This window comes from Tursiops truncatus, chromosome 8, assembly GCF_011762595.2.
Source record: "Tursiops truncatus isolate mTurTru1 chromosome 8, mTurTru1.mat.Y, whole genome shotgun sequence".
Taxonomy (NCBI): domain Eukaryota; kingdom Metazoa; phylum Chordata; class Mammalia; order Artiodactyla; family Delphinidae; genus Tursiops; species Tursiops truncatus.
The window spans coordinates 63,711,060-63,726,290 of record NC_047041.1 but is presented as its reverse complement, the minus strand read 5'-3'; the positions used below and the strand labels follow the sequence as shown (position 1 = coordinate 63,726,290).

The window sequence follows — 15,231 nt, the reverse complement described above, 5'->3', positions numbered from 1 at the left end:
TTATTGATGAAATACAATCAAGCAGTTTTTCAAAATGGGAGAGAGAGCTTGGGATTTTTCCATTATCTTTCCCCACAAATTATTTCTTCTCTCCTAGATTTGGCTCTTTGCACCTTGTTAACCTTTAAGAAAAGCACAGCTCATAGCAGGGGAGTTTTCTACAGTAACTGCTCAGATATTTTCAAACAGACCTAAAAGATGTGAATTTTTTACTAGAATCCTGCTTCTGGCCAAAGTGGGTCCTGTGTGGAAGATGATCTCTTGGAAGGGACACTGGCTCACATGCACAGGGATGTCCCTGCCTAGGTTTTACACAGCACTAGCCCATGCATTGGTCTAGCTGGAATGAGATTTTCTAAGTTTAATTTCCAAAAAGTTACAAAGATAATTCTAATACAGATATATAGTGAGCATGTGTCAAAGATTTACTTAACTCATTAACGAGGGGACCATCAGGATAACAAAGCCAGCTCAAAGGAGGATACGAGAAATGGATGAACAGTAGTATAATCAGTGAGGAGGAAAAGAAAGCTGGAATAAGATTGCTAAGTTAGAGACTTCCCTGGTGGTGCAGTGGTTAAGAATCTGCCTGCCAATGCAGGGGACACGGGTTCAATCCCTGGTCCGGGAAGATCCCACATGCTGTGGCGCAAGTAAGCCCGTGAGCCACAACTACTGAGCCCTCGTGCTACAACTACTGAAGCCTGTGCACCTAAAGCCCGTGCTCTGCAACAAGAGAAGCCACCGCAATGAGAAGCCCGCACAAGGCAATGGAGAGTAGCCCCCGCTTGCTGTAACTAGAGAAAGCCTGTGCGCAGCGATGAAGACCCAACGCAGCCCCCCAAAATAAATAAATAAATACATCTTTAAAAAGAGAAAAAAAAGATTGCTAAGTTAGATACAAGATAGGTTAATGTTTCACAGGGCAATGAAACCTTATTTTTATCTTTTCTCCCCAACAGAAATCATCTGCATCTCTACCAGGCAATTATTCACAGTTTATGAGTTTTCTGCAAGTTAGATATTCACTCAGAGTCTGAGCCCTAATAAATACTAAATCGTCAAAGTTACAAAGGGCAGTGGTTCGAAAACTTTGGAGAGCATCAGGATCACCTGGGTTTGGGGCCGGGGCTTGTTCAGTCACAGATGGTTGGGCCCCATCCCCAGAGTTTCTGATCCTGTCGGTGGGTGAAGCCTGAGAACTTGCATTTCTAACAAATTCCCATATTTTTTCGCCCTTGAAAAAATAACAAGCTTGTAAGATGATGCTCTAGGATGACTCTGAAAGATTATGCAAGCATCTGGTCTCCTATTTACCAGCTGTGGACAAATTTTCCTAACAAGATGACTCTGTTTGGTCTTTCAGAGCTCACAGTCCCCACAGGAGGCTTTCTCACCGACACCTGAAGGTTTCCACTGCTCCCCTGACTTCTGTGGGTAAGGGCTAGGCCGATTTGTCTTATTTCTGCCACCGGAGATAGGGGTCCAACTGAAGGTGTGTTTGAGTAGGAAGAAGACTGAGGTCTGGCAGCTTGGCCAGGCTTGGCCCCTTCCCCTCTTCTTCTTCTCAGATTAGTAGTCCAGAGGGGATAGTATCTGAGTTGTGCCTTAGAGAGTCGGACAGATAGACAAGAGGGAGGAAACGTCATTTGGGTGGAGGAAGCAATTGTGTTGCTGGGCAGGAGCCATAACAGAGCAATTGCCTGCTTGGCTGTGTGTCAGGACTCTTTCAAATGACAGAAACTCAATTAAACTAGCTTATGCCAAAACACATAAAAATAAATAAAAGCCAGGGTCTGTGTATTCAGGGAGCGCTGAGCCCAGATGCTCATGTTGGGTCATTAGCAATCATCCCATCCCATCTCCCAAGTTTCCTCTCTTGTGTGTTGGCTTCCTTCTGGGCAAATGGCTACCAGCAACTTACATCCCTTCAGTGAAAAGAGAGCTCCTCTTCCCCATATACCCACCACCATTCTCAGAGTTGCCTCTCACTGGCCTCCATGGCCATCCCTGAACCAGTCACCCAGGGGGATTGAGCTCATTGGCTGGCTGAGGATGGTACGTGGTCCCCTTACTGGCACTTGGGCTGAGATGGGCAGTATTGTTTAGCTCCTTCCTAACATGACTGAGACTCAGACGAGTTTCACCCAGTGCAAACCGGGGAGCTATGACCAGAAGGAGGAGGAACGGAGGCTGGAGAGGCACAACGGGAGCCATTCACTACCAAGGGGCTGGAGGAGAGGAGTATGTGGGATCAGGGAAAGTGGCTGGGCGCAATTTGGCATCTGGACGTCACACGGGGGACCAGGAGGAATCCTGATGAGCTGAGGCAGGAGAATCGCATGGTCAGATATGGCCCTTAGGAAGGTCACTGTGATAGGCAGTGGAGGATGGGACGGAGCAGATAGCCTGGAGGTGGTGGGCCTATGAGGTGGCTGATGCAATTGTGCAGGTAAGTTACAGCTGATGAGCAACAGTGGCGATGAGGCACAGGTTCCAGAGATACTTACTTGATGCTGAGTTGGTTGGACCTGGGGGCAGCTGAGGAGGAGGGAAGAGTGTGGAGGGACTCCTACGTTTCCGAGCAGCTGGGTGAGAGGTGGTGTCACTCACCCAGGGAATGCGTCCTGGAGAAGGGGCAGTTATGGAGAAGGATGGGGGTAAACAATGTGAGTAGAGGGAAAAAGGAGGGAAGGTGGCCATGGGGTTGTGTCTTTGGCCCATGATCTTTGGAGTGCTTCCTTTATCCACATATGTTAAGCTCACTATCTTGTTAAAGAAAGAGAGACCGAAGGAAGAACACTAGGGGAGCAGGTAGAACAGGTGGGTCTCCTGGTGGCCTTCCCTCATGGCAGAGTGGAGGACAGTACTGGGAACCTAGGTGGCTTCACGGCCATTTGTGACAGAGGACCTGCCACATCCACCGGCTACAAGCTGGAGGGGTCAGGCCTGCTGGGGGAGCCCTGGCTGTCCCCATGCAGCCCTCTCCAGGACCCGGCAATGGGCTGAGATTTGGCTGGCCAAGTCCCCTCTGGGCAGTGTCCCTGGGCTGAGGGGTAGGGACTGGGGGCAGGGCTGAGGTTGGGGACCAAGGATTCCGTGGCTCTCACGCCGTGCTCACCCCTCCTCTGCAGACCCTACGGGGCACATCATTGACCTGGTAAACGGCCAGCTGCCGGACATCAGCATCTCAGAGGAGGACAAGAAGAAAAACCTGGCGCTGCTGGAGGAAGCCAAGTCGGTGAGTGAGCGGTTCCTGACCCGCCGCGGGAGGAAGTCCAGGAGCAGCCCCGGCGACTGCCCGTCAGGTAGGACGACAGGAGGCCGCCCTGAGCCCCTCCGACGGAGGCGGGCGTTGGGGAGGGCCCAGCCCCAGATGCAGCAGGAGCCCTGCTTCCCAGGGGTGGCTCTCGACGCGCCTGCCCCCAGGCCTCTTGGGCCCGGGAGGACTGAGGCTCGTGGAGAGGATCCTGTGGGGAGAGGGCATCGCACCCCGTATCAGAAGCTCTGAAATACTGACCCAACTCTAGCCCAGAAAACTCTGCTTTCCATTTTTTGGGGTCTATGTGTGACCATTTTGTCTTCCTGCTTTGCCAAGAATTGCTAGCCCATATGACACCCATGAACTTGACCTGGGCTCCCCAGTCCCTGAACCCTGCCTGGAGAGAAACCCACTGTGTGATGCCCGAGTGCGCAGACTCCCGGGCCACCCTGCAGGGCTGGGGTCTGTGTGGTCTCCCACCATCCCCAGGAGGCCCTGCTCTGTGGGCACTTCCTCTGCAAAGGTCAGGAGAGGCTGGCCCTGGGCTTCCTCTCCCTGACCTCCAGCTGTGCCCCGGGAAGGATCCTAGGGAAGGGAAGTGTGGTCTTTGGTGTCTCTCTGGAATTTCTGGATTAGAAGAAAGGTTTTCTGAAATTCTCCTGCTATCCCTTTGGCTAAAGTCACTCTTTTTCTTGAGGAAAAAATTGGGGGCAGCTAAACAAGTCTGAATGTACTTAGGAGGGAAGGGGCACATTTGAAATCAGAGCCATCCTGGCAAGTCTAGGAGGTATAGCCTTTGGAGCTGTACCTGCCAAGCAATGCCAGGTCCTCTGTTTCTAGAAGGTGCTTTGGGGTGAGGCCAGGCAGACTTGAGGAGTGTGACCCCAATCACCCTCCCTCTCCCCCAAATGACCCCAGCGCCCCCTCTGTTGGGCTGGCAGCAGGGAGGCATTGGGCTGTGGTAGGAGCCTCATATGGAGTCCAGAATCAGCCCCTGAACCTGACGAGGCAGACCCAGTCCCCAGAGGCGAGAAATACCTGAAAGGATGTCTTTGTTAGGCTGAAGTCCTGAACCTTCACGAATGCTGGCCAATTTGTGTCTGTCTCCACAGCTGTTTCCCCAAACCTCAGCCCCGGAACTTCTCCTGGGTCCTCTCAGAGCAACTCCCTCACCGTCCCCAAGCGGCCTGGTGAGGTCCACCTCCCCCCCGAACCCCACGGCATTGCCCACTCTGGCTCCCCACCTTGGGTGGTGGCTCAGTCCCTCCCCTGGGCCCCAGGACTCCTGTCCTGCAGCCTTCCCAGTCAGGATGCCCGTTTGGTCCCCTCCCCAGGGGCCTGGCTGGGCTGCCTCAGAGGAGGAAGATGTGCTTTCTTTGGGGTTTCAAGCTAGCGTGGGGAGGTAGGCCTAGCCCAGGATGAGGATGGAGGGAAGGGGGCTATGGCCGGGGCCCTCTGCCCAGAGAGGACCTGGAGAGAGGTCACCTCAGAGCTTATTTGCAAAGGCCTCTATTTGGGCCACTCTGTGTTTTGACTGCTTCCCTTTCATTAGGCTGCGTTCAGGGCCACACCCTCAGCTCAGCCAGGGTAGGGCTGGGGTGCCAGGGAGAGCAGCCTACCCTTGTCAGAGCTGCGGGACAAGCTCAGGCTCGGGCCAGGCAGCCCGGGTTCAGATCCCAGCGCTGACACTCCGGCTGTGTGGCCTTGATTTCCCCCTGCCCTGGCCTCATGTGGTTTCTGTGATGATTAGATGGGGACTCCCCACAGAGCCTGGCATTGTGAGAGGTACTCAACAGGCATGGGCATTACTGGCTCCTGGGCCCGAGGGACCCAAGGGAGGACACTCTGGGGAGGTAGATGCGTTTTTGCTAAAGGGACAGCTGAGGGTCTGGGGTGCTGGACATCACTTGCCAGTGTCTGGACCATTTTAGGTTTGGATGCGTGCAGTGGCCCAGGGTCCCCTCTGCCCGGAGCACCACCACAGGTAACGGGGCACCGTTTGGGGTTTCTATGTCAACTAGTCTCTCCTCTAACCCCGTAACACCTGAGAGGCCCTCCATGACCCGCTGGAGGCGAGGGTGCTGGGTGGGGGAGACATCGGCACCACTGTAGGGGTCTCCTTGAGGGTGTTTCAAGAGGAGACTCGGCCTCTTCACGTTGCTGACTGACTCGTGTTTACTTTCTCCAGCAGAAGGGGGATGAGGCCGAAGTCTCTTCACCTCCCCTTGGCGAGCCTGTGAGTTTGAGGTCTGCCCAGTTTGGATGATTTGAGTGTGGGAGACACAGTGTCCCAGAAGCCTAGGCTGGCCCTGGGCAGCCTGCCAGTGGGTGTGCGTGAGTGGAAGGTCAAGGCTGAGGAAGCTAGAAGGTTCCTCTGCCCTGCGGTGACTGGAAGCCTGAGGTGGAGGGGGTGAGGCTGCGGGATTCAGTGGGGATGACCTCCATGGTGGTCCTGCCCATAGTCCTACATTCCCAGTCAGGCTGCTGCCAGAGGCCGGGGGGACCACTGGGCCCAGCAACAGCCAGGGAAGACTGCTGCCCCCATCAGCTCTAGTGAAAATTGCAGGAAAGCTCCAGCCCCTAGCTGGGACTCTACCTGGGGGCAGCCTGGAAAACCTCATCTCTGCTGACGAGCAAACGAAGAGCCCCACACCTGCTTAGAACCACCTGCTCAAGGTGGTGTCAGGGCAGCATAGAATATAATCTCATCTGGAACTGGGTCTGGGATAGAGTCCTCTGGTAGAGTTTCAGCACACACACAAGACAGCCACACAAATACCCAGACAGACACACGAACCTGCGCCTCACAAAGCAGCTTTCCCTTGGGAAATGAAAGACGAGCACAGAATCTTGGAACTTCTGAACAGCAAGCTGTCAGCTTTGCAAGAACCCCCTTATTCAGTGATCTGTAACCTCTCTTGGATCATAGAACGCTCTGAGACATTGTTGAAAGCTATGGACTCTCTTCCCAGAAAAATACATACAACACACAAACACACATATACATTTGTAGATAATTTCAGGGAGTTCACAAACCTGATGGGAAATCTGAATCCCTAAGAGTTAAGGGCCTTGCCAGGCAGAGCTAGGACTAGAATCTGGGGCAACAGAGTCAAAGCCAAAACTTGTGGCTGCACTGCATTCCACTGTCCTCTGCAGCGCCTAGCCCTTGGGAAGTTCTTGGCAGGTTTTGAATGGCAGGTCCCCTTATCCTGTCTGTTTTACAAACCTCAGGCTTGTTTGTAGGTCCCCTTTGCCGGCTCAGATGTGACTGAGAAGTCCTCCCTTTCTACCTAGCCCATACCTCTCCAACACCTCCCCACCCCTACACACACACACACACACACACACACACACACACACACACACGTACACACATACACGTGTGCGCACGTGCGCGCGCACACACACGTGCGGGTCCCTTAGCAGGGTCCATGGGGTTAGAGACCCCACAGCAGAGGTGAATCCACCCTTCTCCCCTCCAACCTGCCCCCGGGGTCCCAGCTCTACCTTGTCTCTTTCAGAATGTCCTCAAAGGGCTAGCTGACCGCAAGCAGAATGACCAGAGGAAAGTGTCTCAGGGCAGGCTGACTCCTCGCTCTCCCACAGTTGAGAAGTCCAAAGAAATTGCAATAGAACAAAAGGAAAACTTTGATCCCCTCCATCGCCCAGAGGCCATACCCAAGGGCCCAGCTTCTGGCACAGGCAGTGGTGGGAAAATGGCCCTGAACAGCCCCCAGCCTGGCCCTGTTGAGAGCGAGCTAGGGAAGCCGCTTCTGAAGACAGCCAAGGAGGGCAACCCTCTGCCCAGAAGCCCAACCCAGGGCTCTGGAGGGGCGGCTCCCCAGTCCCCCCAGGGGAAAAGTACAGTCGGAGAGCCCACAGGGTCCAAGGTTGGCTCCAAAGCTGAGCTGTGGCCCCCTGTGTCCCGGCCGCCCCTGCTGCGGGATGTCTCCTGGGACAGCAGTCCCGAAGAACCCGGCCCCCGGCTTCAGAAAGTGCTTGCCAAGGTGCCGCTGGCAGAGGAAGAGAAGCGTCTTTCAGGCAAAGCTGGCAGCAAGCTGGCCAAGGCTCCTGGACTTAAAGACTTTCAGATACAAGTGCAGCCAGTGCGGATGCAGAAACTGACCAAACTCCGTGAGGTGGGTTCCTGGGGTCCTGCTGGGCAGGGTGTGCGTCCAGGTCCCCAACCTGGGCTGAGGGCCTCTGGGCCGGGCTGACCTGGGCCTGGGGTGGGGCAGCTGTGGCCCAGACGTGGGCCTTGTGGAACCCTGAACCTCCCCACCCCAAAAACCAGCCCACTGGGCAGCATGTCCTTCATAAATATCACCTTTCGTGCCTCTACCCTGCTCACTCGGGTGAGGTCAGCTGGTGTAGAGCTGCCACATTCCAAGGGGAAGGTGGGTATATGGAAGGACACATGGGCCCTGAGTCCTGGGCTGTGTTTTCCTCTCTAACTGGAGCTGGTAGCTCACGAACAAGAAGCCTTTGATGGAGCACCTTGTCATGCCTAGGATGGGGCAAGAATGGAATGGCTTTTCCCTCTGTCTTGCCCCCCAAGCTTTCCTTCCTGATACCTGTTAACAAAGGGCCTCAAATCCATCCAAACATGGCCGTGAGGGGCTGCTCCCCCTGTGGTGAATTTCTTCTAACACCCCTGATGTCCCTAACTGTCATTGGCCATCAAACCAGGCACAGCTGTCTCTCATGGGGCTACTGCCCTATTCATGGAATGACTGGGGGTCATCCAGAGATGCAGGGGGAGAGAGCCCAGGGTGTGAGGAAGAGAAGAGTTTAACAGGACGAAGAAATCCTTACCCAAGCTCCACTTCCCCAGAGGGCCAACCCAGGCCACAGGCCAAGGCAGCCGGGACTCCACGGGGTGGGGCCTGGCGCCCGCACAGCTGGAGTTGGACGAGGCCCTCCTGGCTCCCCTACAGAGGGGCCGTGGGACAGGGAAGGAAATGAGGCACTTGACAGCAGTCAAGAGCAAGTGCGGTGCTGGGGGTCTGCACTAGCAGGAACGTGTTCCAACCGTGGCCACTGTCCTGCACAGAAGCCTTCTGCGTTGGAGGCTCCAGGGGAGCTGGGGCCTGGCTGCTGAGGTTAAAAACATTATACACGGAAAAGCCCACCCAGCCAGGAAGACCTCACTAACTAGCGGGTCAGCACAGGCCTGCAAGGGCCGCCCCTGGTGGGCCGCAGCCCCAGACCCCTGGGGAAGGTGACGCCAAGGAGGCCAGACAGGCATTTGCCTTCACGTGCCTCTGGGCAGCAGAGGCCAGGCCCAGGCGACAGGCCACCCCCAGACCCCTGCCAGTTCCCCTCTGCAGCAAAGAAAACCACAGAGAACCTGGAGGCCCCATTCCACTAACCACTGCCCTGCGTCTGACCACACCTCCAGCCCAAGCCAGGGTGCTGAGAGCCGCTTGGTTGTGGGCCTCTGGTTAAGGAAACAGGTCAAGGGCCCTGGCACATGACTTCCATCTGGGCCAGAGCTCCCTCTGCTGGCCCTTTCCTCTCCTTCACCCGGGAGGAAAACCATCCAAGTGGCCTTTGCTACCGGGACACTGAAAATCCCCTTAGAAGCACAGGTCACAGGCCCAAGGAGCTCTGTGTGGCATTTCCACTTGGGAGCGCCGGTCTTGGACTTGGAACAGGTGTAAGCCTACCTGTGCCACATACCTGCCGTCAGCATCCCCATCTCTCCTCGGCTCTGCTGGCCGAAGCCCCAGGCAGCAGTGGCTATTGGCCTGCAGCCTTGGGACGGCAATCTGCAGGCCTCATTCGTCTGGAGAGTTTAACAACTCAAGAGGTGCTATCACAGGCCACTGAGGAACTGGGGGCAGGGGAGGCCACAAGTCCTGAGAGTGGGCACTCACTGCCCAGAATAACAAGGCCGGAAGCTCCAGGCAGCTCAGAGCACAGCCATGAGATCACAAACATTGTTTCCATCTTTGGCGGCTCCATACGCACCCAGGGGACCCTCCTATCCCCAGAGCCCTGGGCTCTGCTTCTGTTTGTCCTCCAGCCTTCAGCCACCATGTGGCTGGCAGCTCCCTCGCCCTGAGGCTCACAGGCTTATTTAAAAAGCCAGCCATGCGAAGGACCATTCCTGACCCAAGGAATGGGGCACTGATGGTGGGGTTTCTAGCACCTTTACAGGCTAGGAGAGGAGCGGTCTTCCTGGTGCCCCTCAGATGTCGTGACTGTCCCCGCCCCGAGTGCTGCCCCGTGAGACTGAGGGGTCACAGAGCCATAGAACCGAGGGAAGAGTCCAGCCTGAGGTCACCATCTGAAACGTTGTCTTTCTTTTCCTAAAAAGGAGCACATCCTGCTAAGAAATCAGAACTTAGTGGGGCTCAAGCTTCCAGACCTTAGTGAAGCGGCTGAGCAGGAAAAAGGTAGGTGGGATCGGGGAGATGCTCTCCTCAGGCTGGGGATAGATTCATTTTCTCCAGATCAAAGAAGGTGAACGTGTAAACACTGCACATCCTGTCAGGGCCTTTGTCCATCCCAGTGGCGAGTGTGGGCCAGACGCAGAGCAGGCCCTCAGTAAATATTTGCAAATGGTTGAATAAGTGAATCAGATGGCGTTTCCTGCCCACTCAGAAAACCTCTAAACTTGTCTTCTTCCAACCAGCCCCCCTTCTGGACCCCTCCAGCCCTCCCTGAGCCTTGTTAGCACCTATTGGGTCTGGAAGGGTGACCCAGGCCTGAACTTCTGATGCTTCCTTTTCCTTTTCCTCTCACACCCAGGAAGCCACCCAGATAGAACAGTTCCTCTTTTTGAGACATCAGAGTCATCTCTTGCTTTCTAATCTGCTGTCACTACAAAGTCCAGACCCCAGCCCTTCCCTCCTGGTGGCTGCAAGGCCCCACCCACCCACTTGCCAGACTCGCCTTCAGAAAGTAAAACTTGGGGTCTCCTGCCTCACCTCCACCCCAGCTCCCATCTCCTGACTCACTTCTCCTGATGGCTCATGCTACTCGTGGTCATTCTCAGCATAGAAACCTTCTGTTTAAGGATTGTTCTGTGGCTGTGTCCAGGGTGCCACCAACCATGTTGGAAGCCCCTAGTCTGAAATATAGTAACTAACACCTACCTATTCAACATTGACAAGAAGATTCCCAGAAGTAAAACATCCAACAATTATTTTTTTTTTGGCAATCCAAATTTATTGAACTACTGATGCTAAGTTATGCAAAATTGCACCACTTTAATTAAGGCTTTTAGTTTACGTTTGGCCACCTCAAAAGGAGTTGTAACATTAGGTTGGTCAATTTAAATACTGTGGCTCCCTGTTGGATAGACACACAGTGTTTACACCCAAATGTTAGTGCATACAAAGCAACAAGGCATCGTTAAATAAAACAACAATAGTTACTGCAACTTAGGCCTTGTGACCAATTACACATGATTAAAATTTCTTCCCACATTCACATCCACAGTACTCATCCACCATTTAACATCTCAACCAAAATGTTACACATGTGAAACAATCACTAACAGGCAAAAATACTAAACCTGTATATTTGGTATTGCAAATACACTTATGCATGAGCAAGCAGGGGATTCACAGTGAGAATCTACAGCTGCAGAAGCCTGAAAATGATTTACAAAAATTGTTAAATCATTAAAAGATTGTTTGAAAATATACACTTCTTGTTGTAGACCCCCCACTGTACACACAACTATAAACATTGTTCCCTATGTAAACAAAAAAGGAAACATAATAAAAGATTTGAAAAGTCTGGACATTTCCTTCCCAACAGATATTAAAGGCAACGTCTTTAAGACATTATACTGAAAGGACTATCATATCTTTTTTTTTTTTTTTTTTTGCGGTACGTGGGCCTCTCACTGTTGTGGCCTCTCCAGTTGTGGAGCACAGGCTCTGGACGTGCAGGCTCAGCGGCCATGGCTCACGGGCCCAGCCGCTCCGCAGCATGTGGGATCTTCCCGGACCGGGGCACGAACCCATGTCCCCTGCATCAGCAGGCGGACTCTCAACCACTGCGCCACCAGGGAAGCCCAGGACGATCATATCTTAAAGACAAGATCACTGTCTCCACAGATTTTTAAAAATTAAAAAACTATATCGCTGTGTTAAAGCGCTTATTTGTACAATATAATGGTAATGACCTTGAATTTATGTTTTAAAAATTCAATAAGCTACAAGTATCAAAGAAGTGAAGTTATCTGGAGTACTCTATATAGGAGCTCTTTGGACTCTCTTCTATTATGCTAAAATAATAGTGGTGCTTTTAGGATTTACATTATTGTACTCTCCAATATAAAGTATGGGGCGTGTTAAAGTATACAGTACACCATTTTCATACATGTACAACATTGGTGGATGAAAAATGTCTCTTAACAGTAATACTGGATTGTAGCCTCTGGTTTTACCAGCTGCATACTCTAGGACTATTATATAAGTAAAAATCTCTCTTGTGATCCTGGAAAGTGATTAGAATGTGCAAACTGATGTAGTAGCTTTCATCCGCCCCTTAAAGGGTACCACCACAGAAAGTCTGTTTAAGATGTTGGTAGGTTTAACAAAGTTGGAATGCTGGCACTGTTGAATTGGGCAATAGTTCTTCAGACCTGGCTCAGAGCTACAATGCATTTAGTATAATAAAGCAGCTGACATGACGACTTTTTGTGGGCCTTCCCAGGCACTGGAGTTTTTCTGTTAATTTGCCACACTAGGTCATAAAAGATCTCATTAACATTTATTTTTGATTTTACAGAGGATTCTAAGAACGCACTGTTGTTCCATTGTCTTGCTAAATTTTGACCTTGTTCCTTTCCTACAACTCTTTCATCTTCCAAGTCACACTTATTACCAACCAGAATCATTGGAGCATCATCAGCGTCTTTAACTTGAAGAATCTGTTCTCTCAGATCTTGTAAATCATTAAATATGGACTGTGCTCTGATGGAATAAACTAACGCAAAGCCTTGTCCGTTTTTCACGTACAAATCCCTCATTGCTGTAAATTGTTCCGTTCCTGCAGTATCCAAGATTTCAAACATACACTGTTGTGCATTACTTCAACTTGCTTTCTATAAGAATCTTCTATCGTAGGATCATATTTTTCAACAAAAATTCCTTGAACAAATTGTACAGTCAGAGCAGATTTTCCAGCTCCTCCTGAGCCAAGAACGACTAGCTTATACTCACGCATGGTGCAAGCTTGTAAAATCTAGTACTTCTCGCACTGTCACCGGGTCCCCGCAGCCGGCGTCGCCTCGCGCTCCCTTCCGGGTCGCTGCTACCAGCGCTGCCGCTCCGGCTGGCTTACACGCCTGACTCTCCAACAATTTTTTAAAGTACTAATTAAAAAAAATTATTCATCTTTAGATGAAATCTTTGGGAAAATATGATATACTTCTCTACTTTTAATTTCGAACTTGTTTATTAAAGCAGATTTAAAACCCTAGGAAAAAATTTATCTTAAAATTTCACCCGCAACCCCATAAATTCTGAAAAAGCAAGTTTTTACTCTTTCCAGTATTTACCCTTATTTATAATTTTTTCACAATTGATTTGGTGGTGTAGATGTAACTCCCTGTTTCTACCTTTTTTTTTTTTAAGATTTAATTTTATTTATTTTTGGCTACGTTGGGTTTTCGTTTGCTGTGCGTGGGCTTTTTCTAGTTGTGGTGAGCGGGGGCTACTCTTTGTTGCGGTGCATGGGCTTCTCACTGCGGTGGCTGCGGAGCACAGGCTCTGGGCGCGTGGGCTTCAGTAGTTGTGGCTCTCAGGCTCAGTAGTTGCGGCGCACAGGCTTAGTTGCTCTGCGATGTGTGGGGTCTTCCCAGTCCAAGAATCGAACCTGTGTCCCTTCCATTGGCAGGCGAATTCTTATCCACTGTGCCACCAGGGAAGTCTCCTGTTTCTACTTTTAAAATACTTATTTCACGACTAATTCCATTATAGTTTGACTTGTCCTCATATTTATCATTTAATGGGTGCATAGTTTCCTTTTGTATTGATGTATCTATTGTTGGATATTTCAGATGTTTACAGTTCTTTTAACTATGATTAACAACACTACTATAAACAACTTTGTACTTGTAGGTTTTTTTCTTTCTTCCTCTAAGTTACTCTCTTGGGATAAATTCTCAGGCTTGGGAGTCACGGGGTCAAAGTGTAGGAATATTTGTAGGAATATTTGCATTTACCATATTGCCTCCAATGGGTGATGCTCCCTGTAGACTGAGTGAGGGGTCTTCTCACTAAACACTACCTGCACTAGACTTTGCTTTGCTTTGCTTTTGCTCCTTATTGGCCAGAATGTAATGAGAACAAGATGATCCAAAATAACAATTACTACTATTAGTAGTAGTAGTGCGAAATACCGTTCCATTATTACTTCAATTAATTTGCTTAAACTTAAAATTTTAAAACATTTTTTTTCTTAATGGGTGAATTAACTATTTATTTCTTTACTCATGTGTTCATTGGGTCTTGGATTTTTTGTTGGTCATACATGTAGACCTTATAGATAGTAACCGTTCTTTGGCTGTATTTTTTGTCAATACTTTTTCATTTTTCTTTTTTATTTGCCTTTGAACAAATTTTGTATTATTTTAGAGAGATCATAAAGTTTTTATACAGTAATTTTAGCCTATCTTTTCCTTTGAAAATCTTCTATTATTTAAATCATTATAAAAATATTACTTCTCCTTAATTGGGATAGCAAATCTATTTTCTGGTAGTTTATCTACAGTTTGATTTATTTATATTTATTTTGCTAATACCTCTGAAATTTGTTTTAAGATATAGGTATTTGAAGACTTAAGATTCTGTTACCTCAATAATATTTTAATAGTGTTTATATTTCTTATTACATTGTGGCTTAGATAATCATACACTGCATCTTTTTTTAATGTATAGCAAAGACTGGTTCTGGGCCCTTGATTCTGTTTTATTCTGATCAGTATTGTACCATTTTAATTACTGCTGCCTTATAATATGTTCTAGTGTATAGTGGGTTACTTCTCCCCCATTGCTCTTCTTTTTCAGAGTATTCATTATATTCTAGATACAAAGATTCAGTGCAAATTAATAGAGCAACTGGACAAGAATTCAGGAGATTGGAGTTCATGGCCAGACACCACTTAACGGTGTCCGGTGTCTTTAAATATGTTCCTCAGCCTCTGTGGGCCTCTGTTCCCTATTGGACTAGGACACTTCAGAAAGCTCTTAACTGTAACCTAAGATTTATGGATTCCAGGTCTTTTCCAGTTTTGCCTCTCACCTACCTATTCTTTAGGTGAAATTTATGTCATCTTATACAACATTTTAATTGTGATTGCTCTAAGGCTACACACTGGATTCAGAGCTGTCCTAGTTTTGTTTGTTTTACAGCTCATAGATTTTTCAGTTATTTAGTTTGCAAACATTTAGTTCTCATTCAGGCCCGTGCTTTGTCCCTCTATTAATTTAAGTATTCCTTTCTTTTTCCTGTACTAGATTTAAGGATCTTTGTAAAGGTCTTCCATATCTCTTATTGAGACAAATTCTACATGATTTATATTTTTGCTTATTTATGAAGAAGACTTTTTTCATTAGATTTTCCTAACTGATAATTAGTGTCATAGATGAATGCTGCTTGGTATTATACATGTTTCTTGTATAATAAATATTACTGTTAACAAATGGTAGTGATTACAATAGTGGTTAAGTAGCATGATTATTATAACTAGGGTGATTACTATGTACCAGGACCCATGCTAAGCATTTGACAATATTTCGCTTAATGCTTACAACAACCCTGAGGGGTGGGTCTTATTATACCCATTTTGCAGATGAGGAAATTGATTCAGGGAGGTGGTAATTAACTGCTAAAGCCAGGATTGGAACCCAGATGTGTCTAAATCCAAAGGCTCTTGACCACTTTGCAAAATACCTCATTTTTTCACATTCACAATCTGTTATTTTATTTTATCAAATTCA

At 49.2% G+C, this 15,231-nt stretch overlaps 1 protein-coding gene, 1 long non-coding RNA gene and 1 pseudogene across 16 annotated transcripts in view; 1 reads left to right on the top strand and 2 right to left on the bottom strand.

The window, feature by feature from the left end:
• IRAG1 (inositol 1,4,5-triphosphate receptor associated 1) overlaps nt 1–15,231 on the top strand; it is a 118,439-nt gene that overhangs the window by 56,059 nt on the left and 47,149 nt on the right. For 11 of the 15 annotated variants that reach the window (XR_012333449.1, XR_012333450.1, XR_012333451.1 and 8 more), the window contains 7 exons: nt 1,367–1,437; nt 3,135–3,308; nt 4,375–4,452; nt 5,194–5,246; nt 5,451–5,498; nt 6,787–7,404; nt 9,588–9,666. Coding sequence is in view for 12 of the 15 variants with exons in the window: in XM_073808618.1 (XP_073664719.1) it covers nt 1,367–1,437; nt 3,135–3,308; nt 4,375–4,452; nt 5,194–5,246; nt 5,451–5,498; nt 6,787–7,404; nt 9,588–9,666 (1,121 nt within the window). In the remaining 3 variants the exon portion in view is untranslated. The remainder of the gene's footprint in view (nt 1–1,366; nt 1,438–3,134; nt 3,309–4,374; nt 4,453–5,193; nt 5,247–5,450; nt 5,499–6,786; nt 7,405–9,587; nt 9,667–15,231) is intronic. The other 4 variants (XM_073808611.1, XM_033862536.2, XM_073808613.1 and 1 more) reach the window with 3 other exon arrangements.
• LOC141279363 (uncharacterized) lies at nt 990–3,657 on the bottom strand. Its single transcript, XR_012333452.1, has 3 exons — nt 3,122–3,657; nt 2,511–2,627; nt 990–1,607 (listed from the first exon to the last, which is right to left on the bottom strand). It is a non-coding gene; the product is annotated as an uncharacterized lncRNA (long non-coding RNA).
• Nucleotides 11,647–12,495, bottom strand: LOC109552238 (ras-related protein Rap-1b-like; annotated as a pseudogene).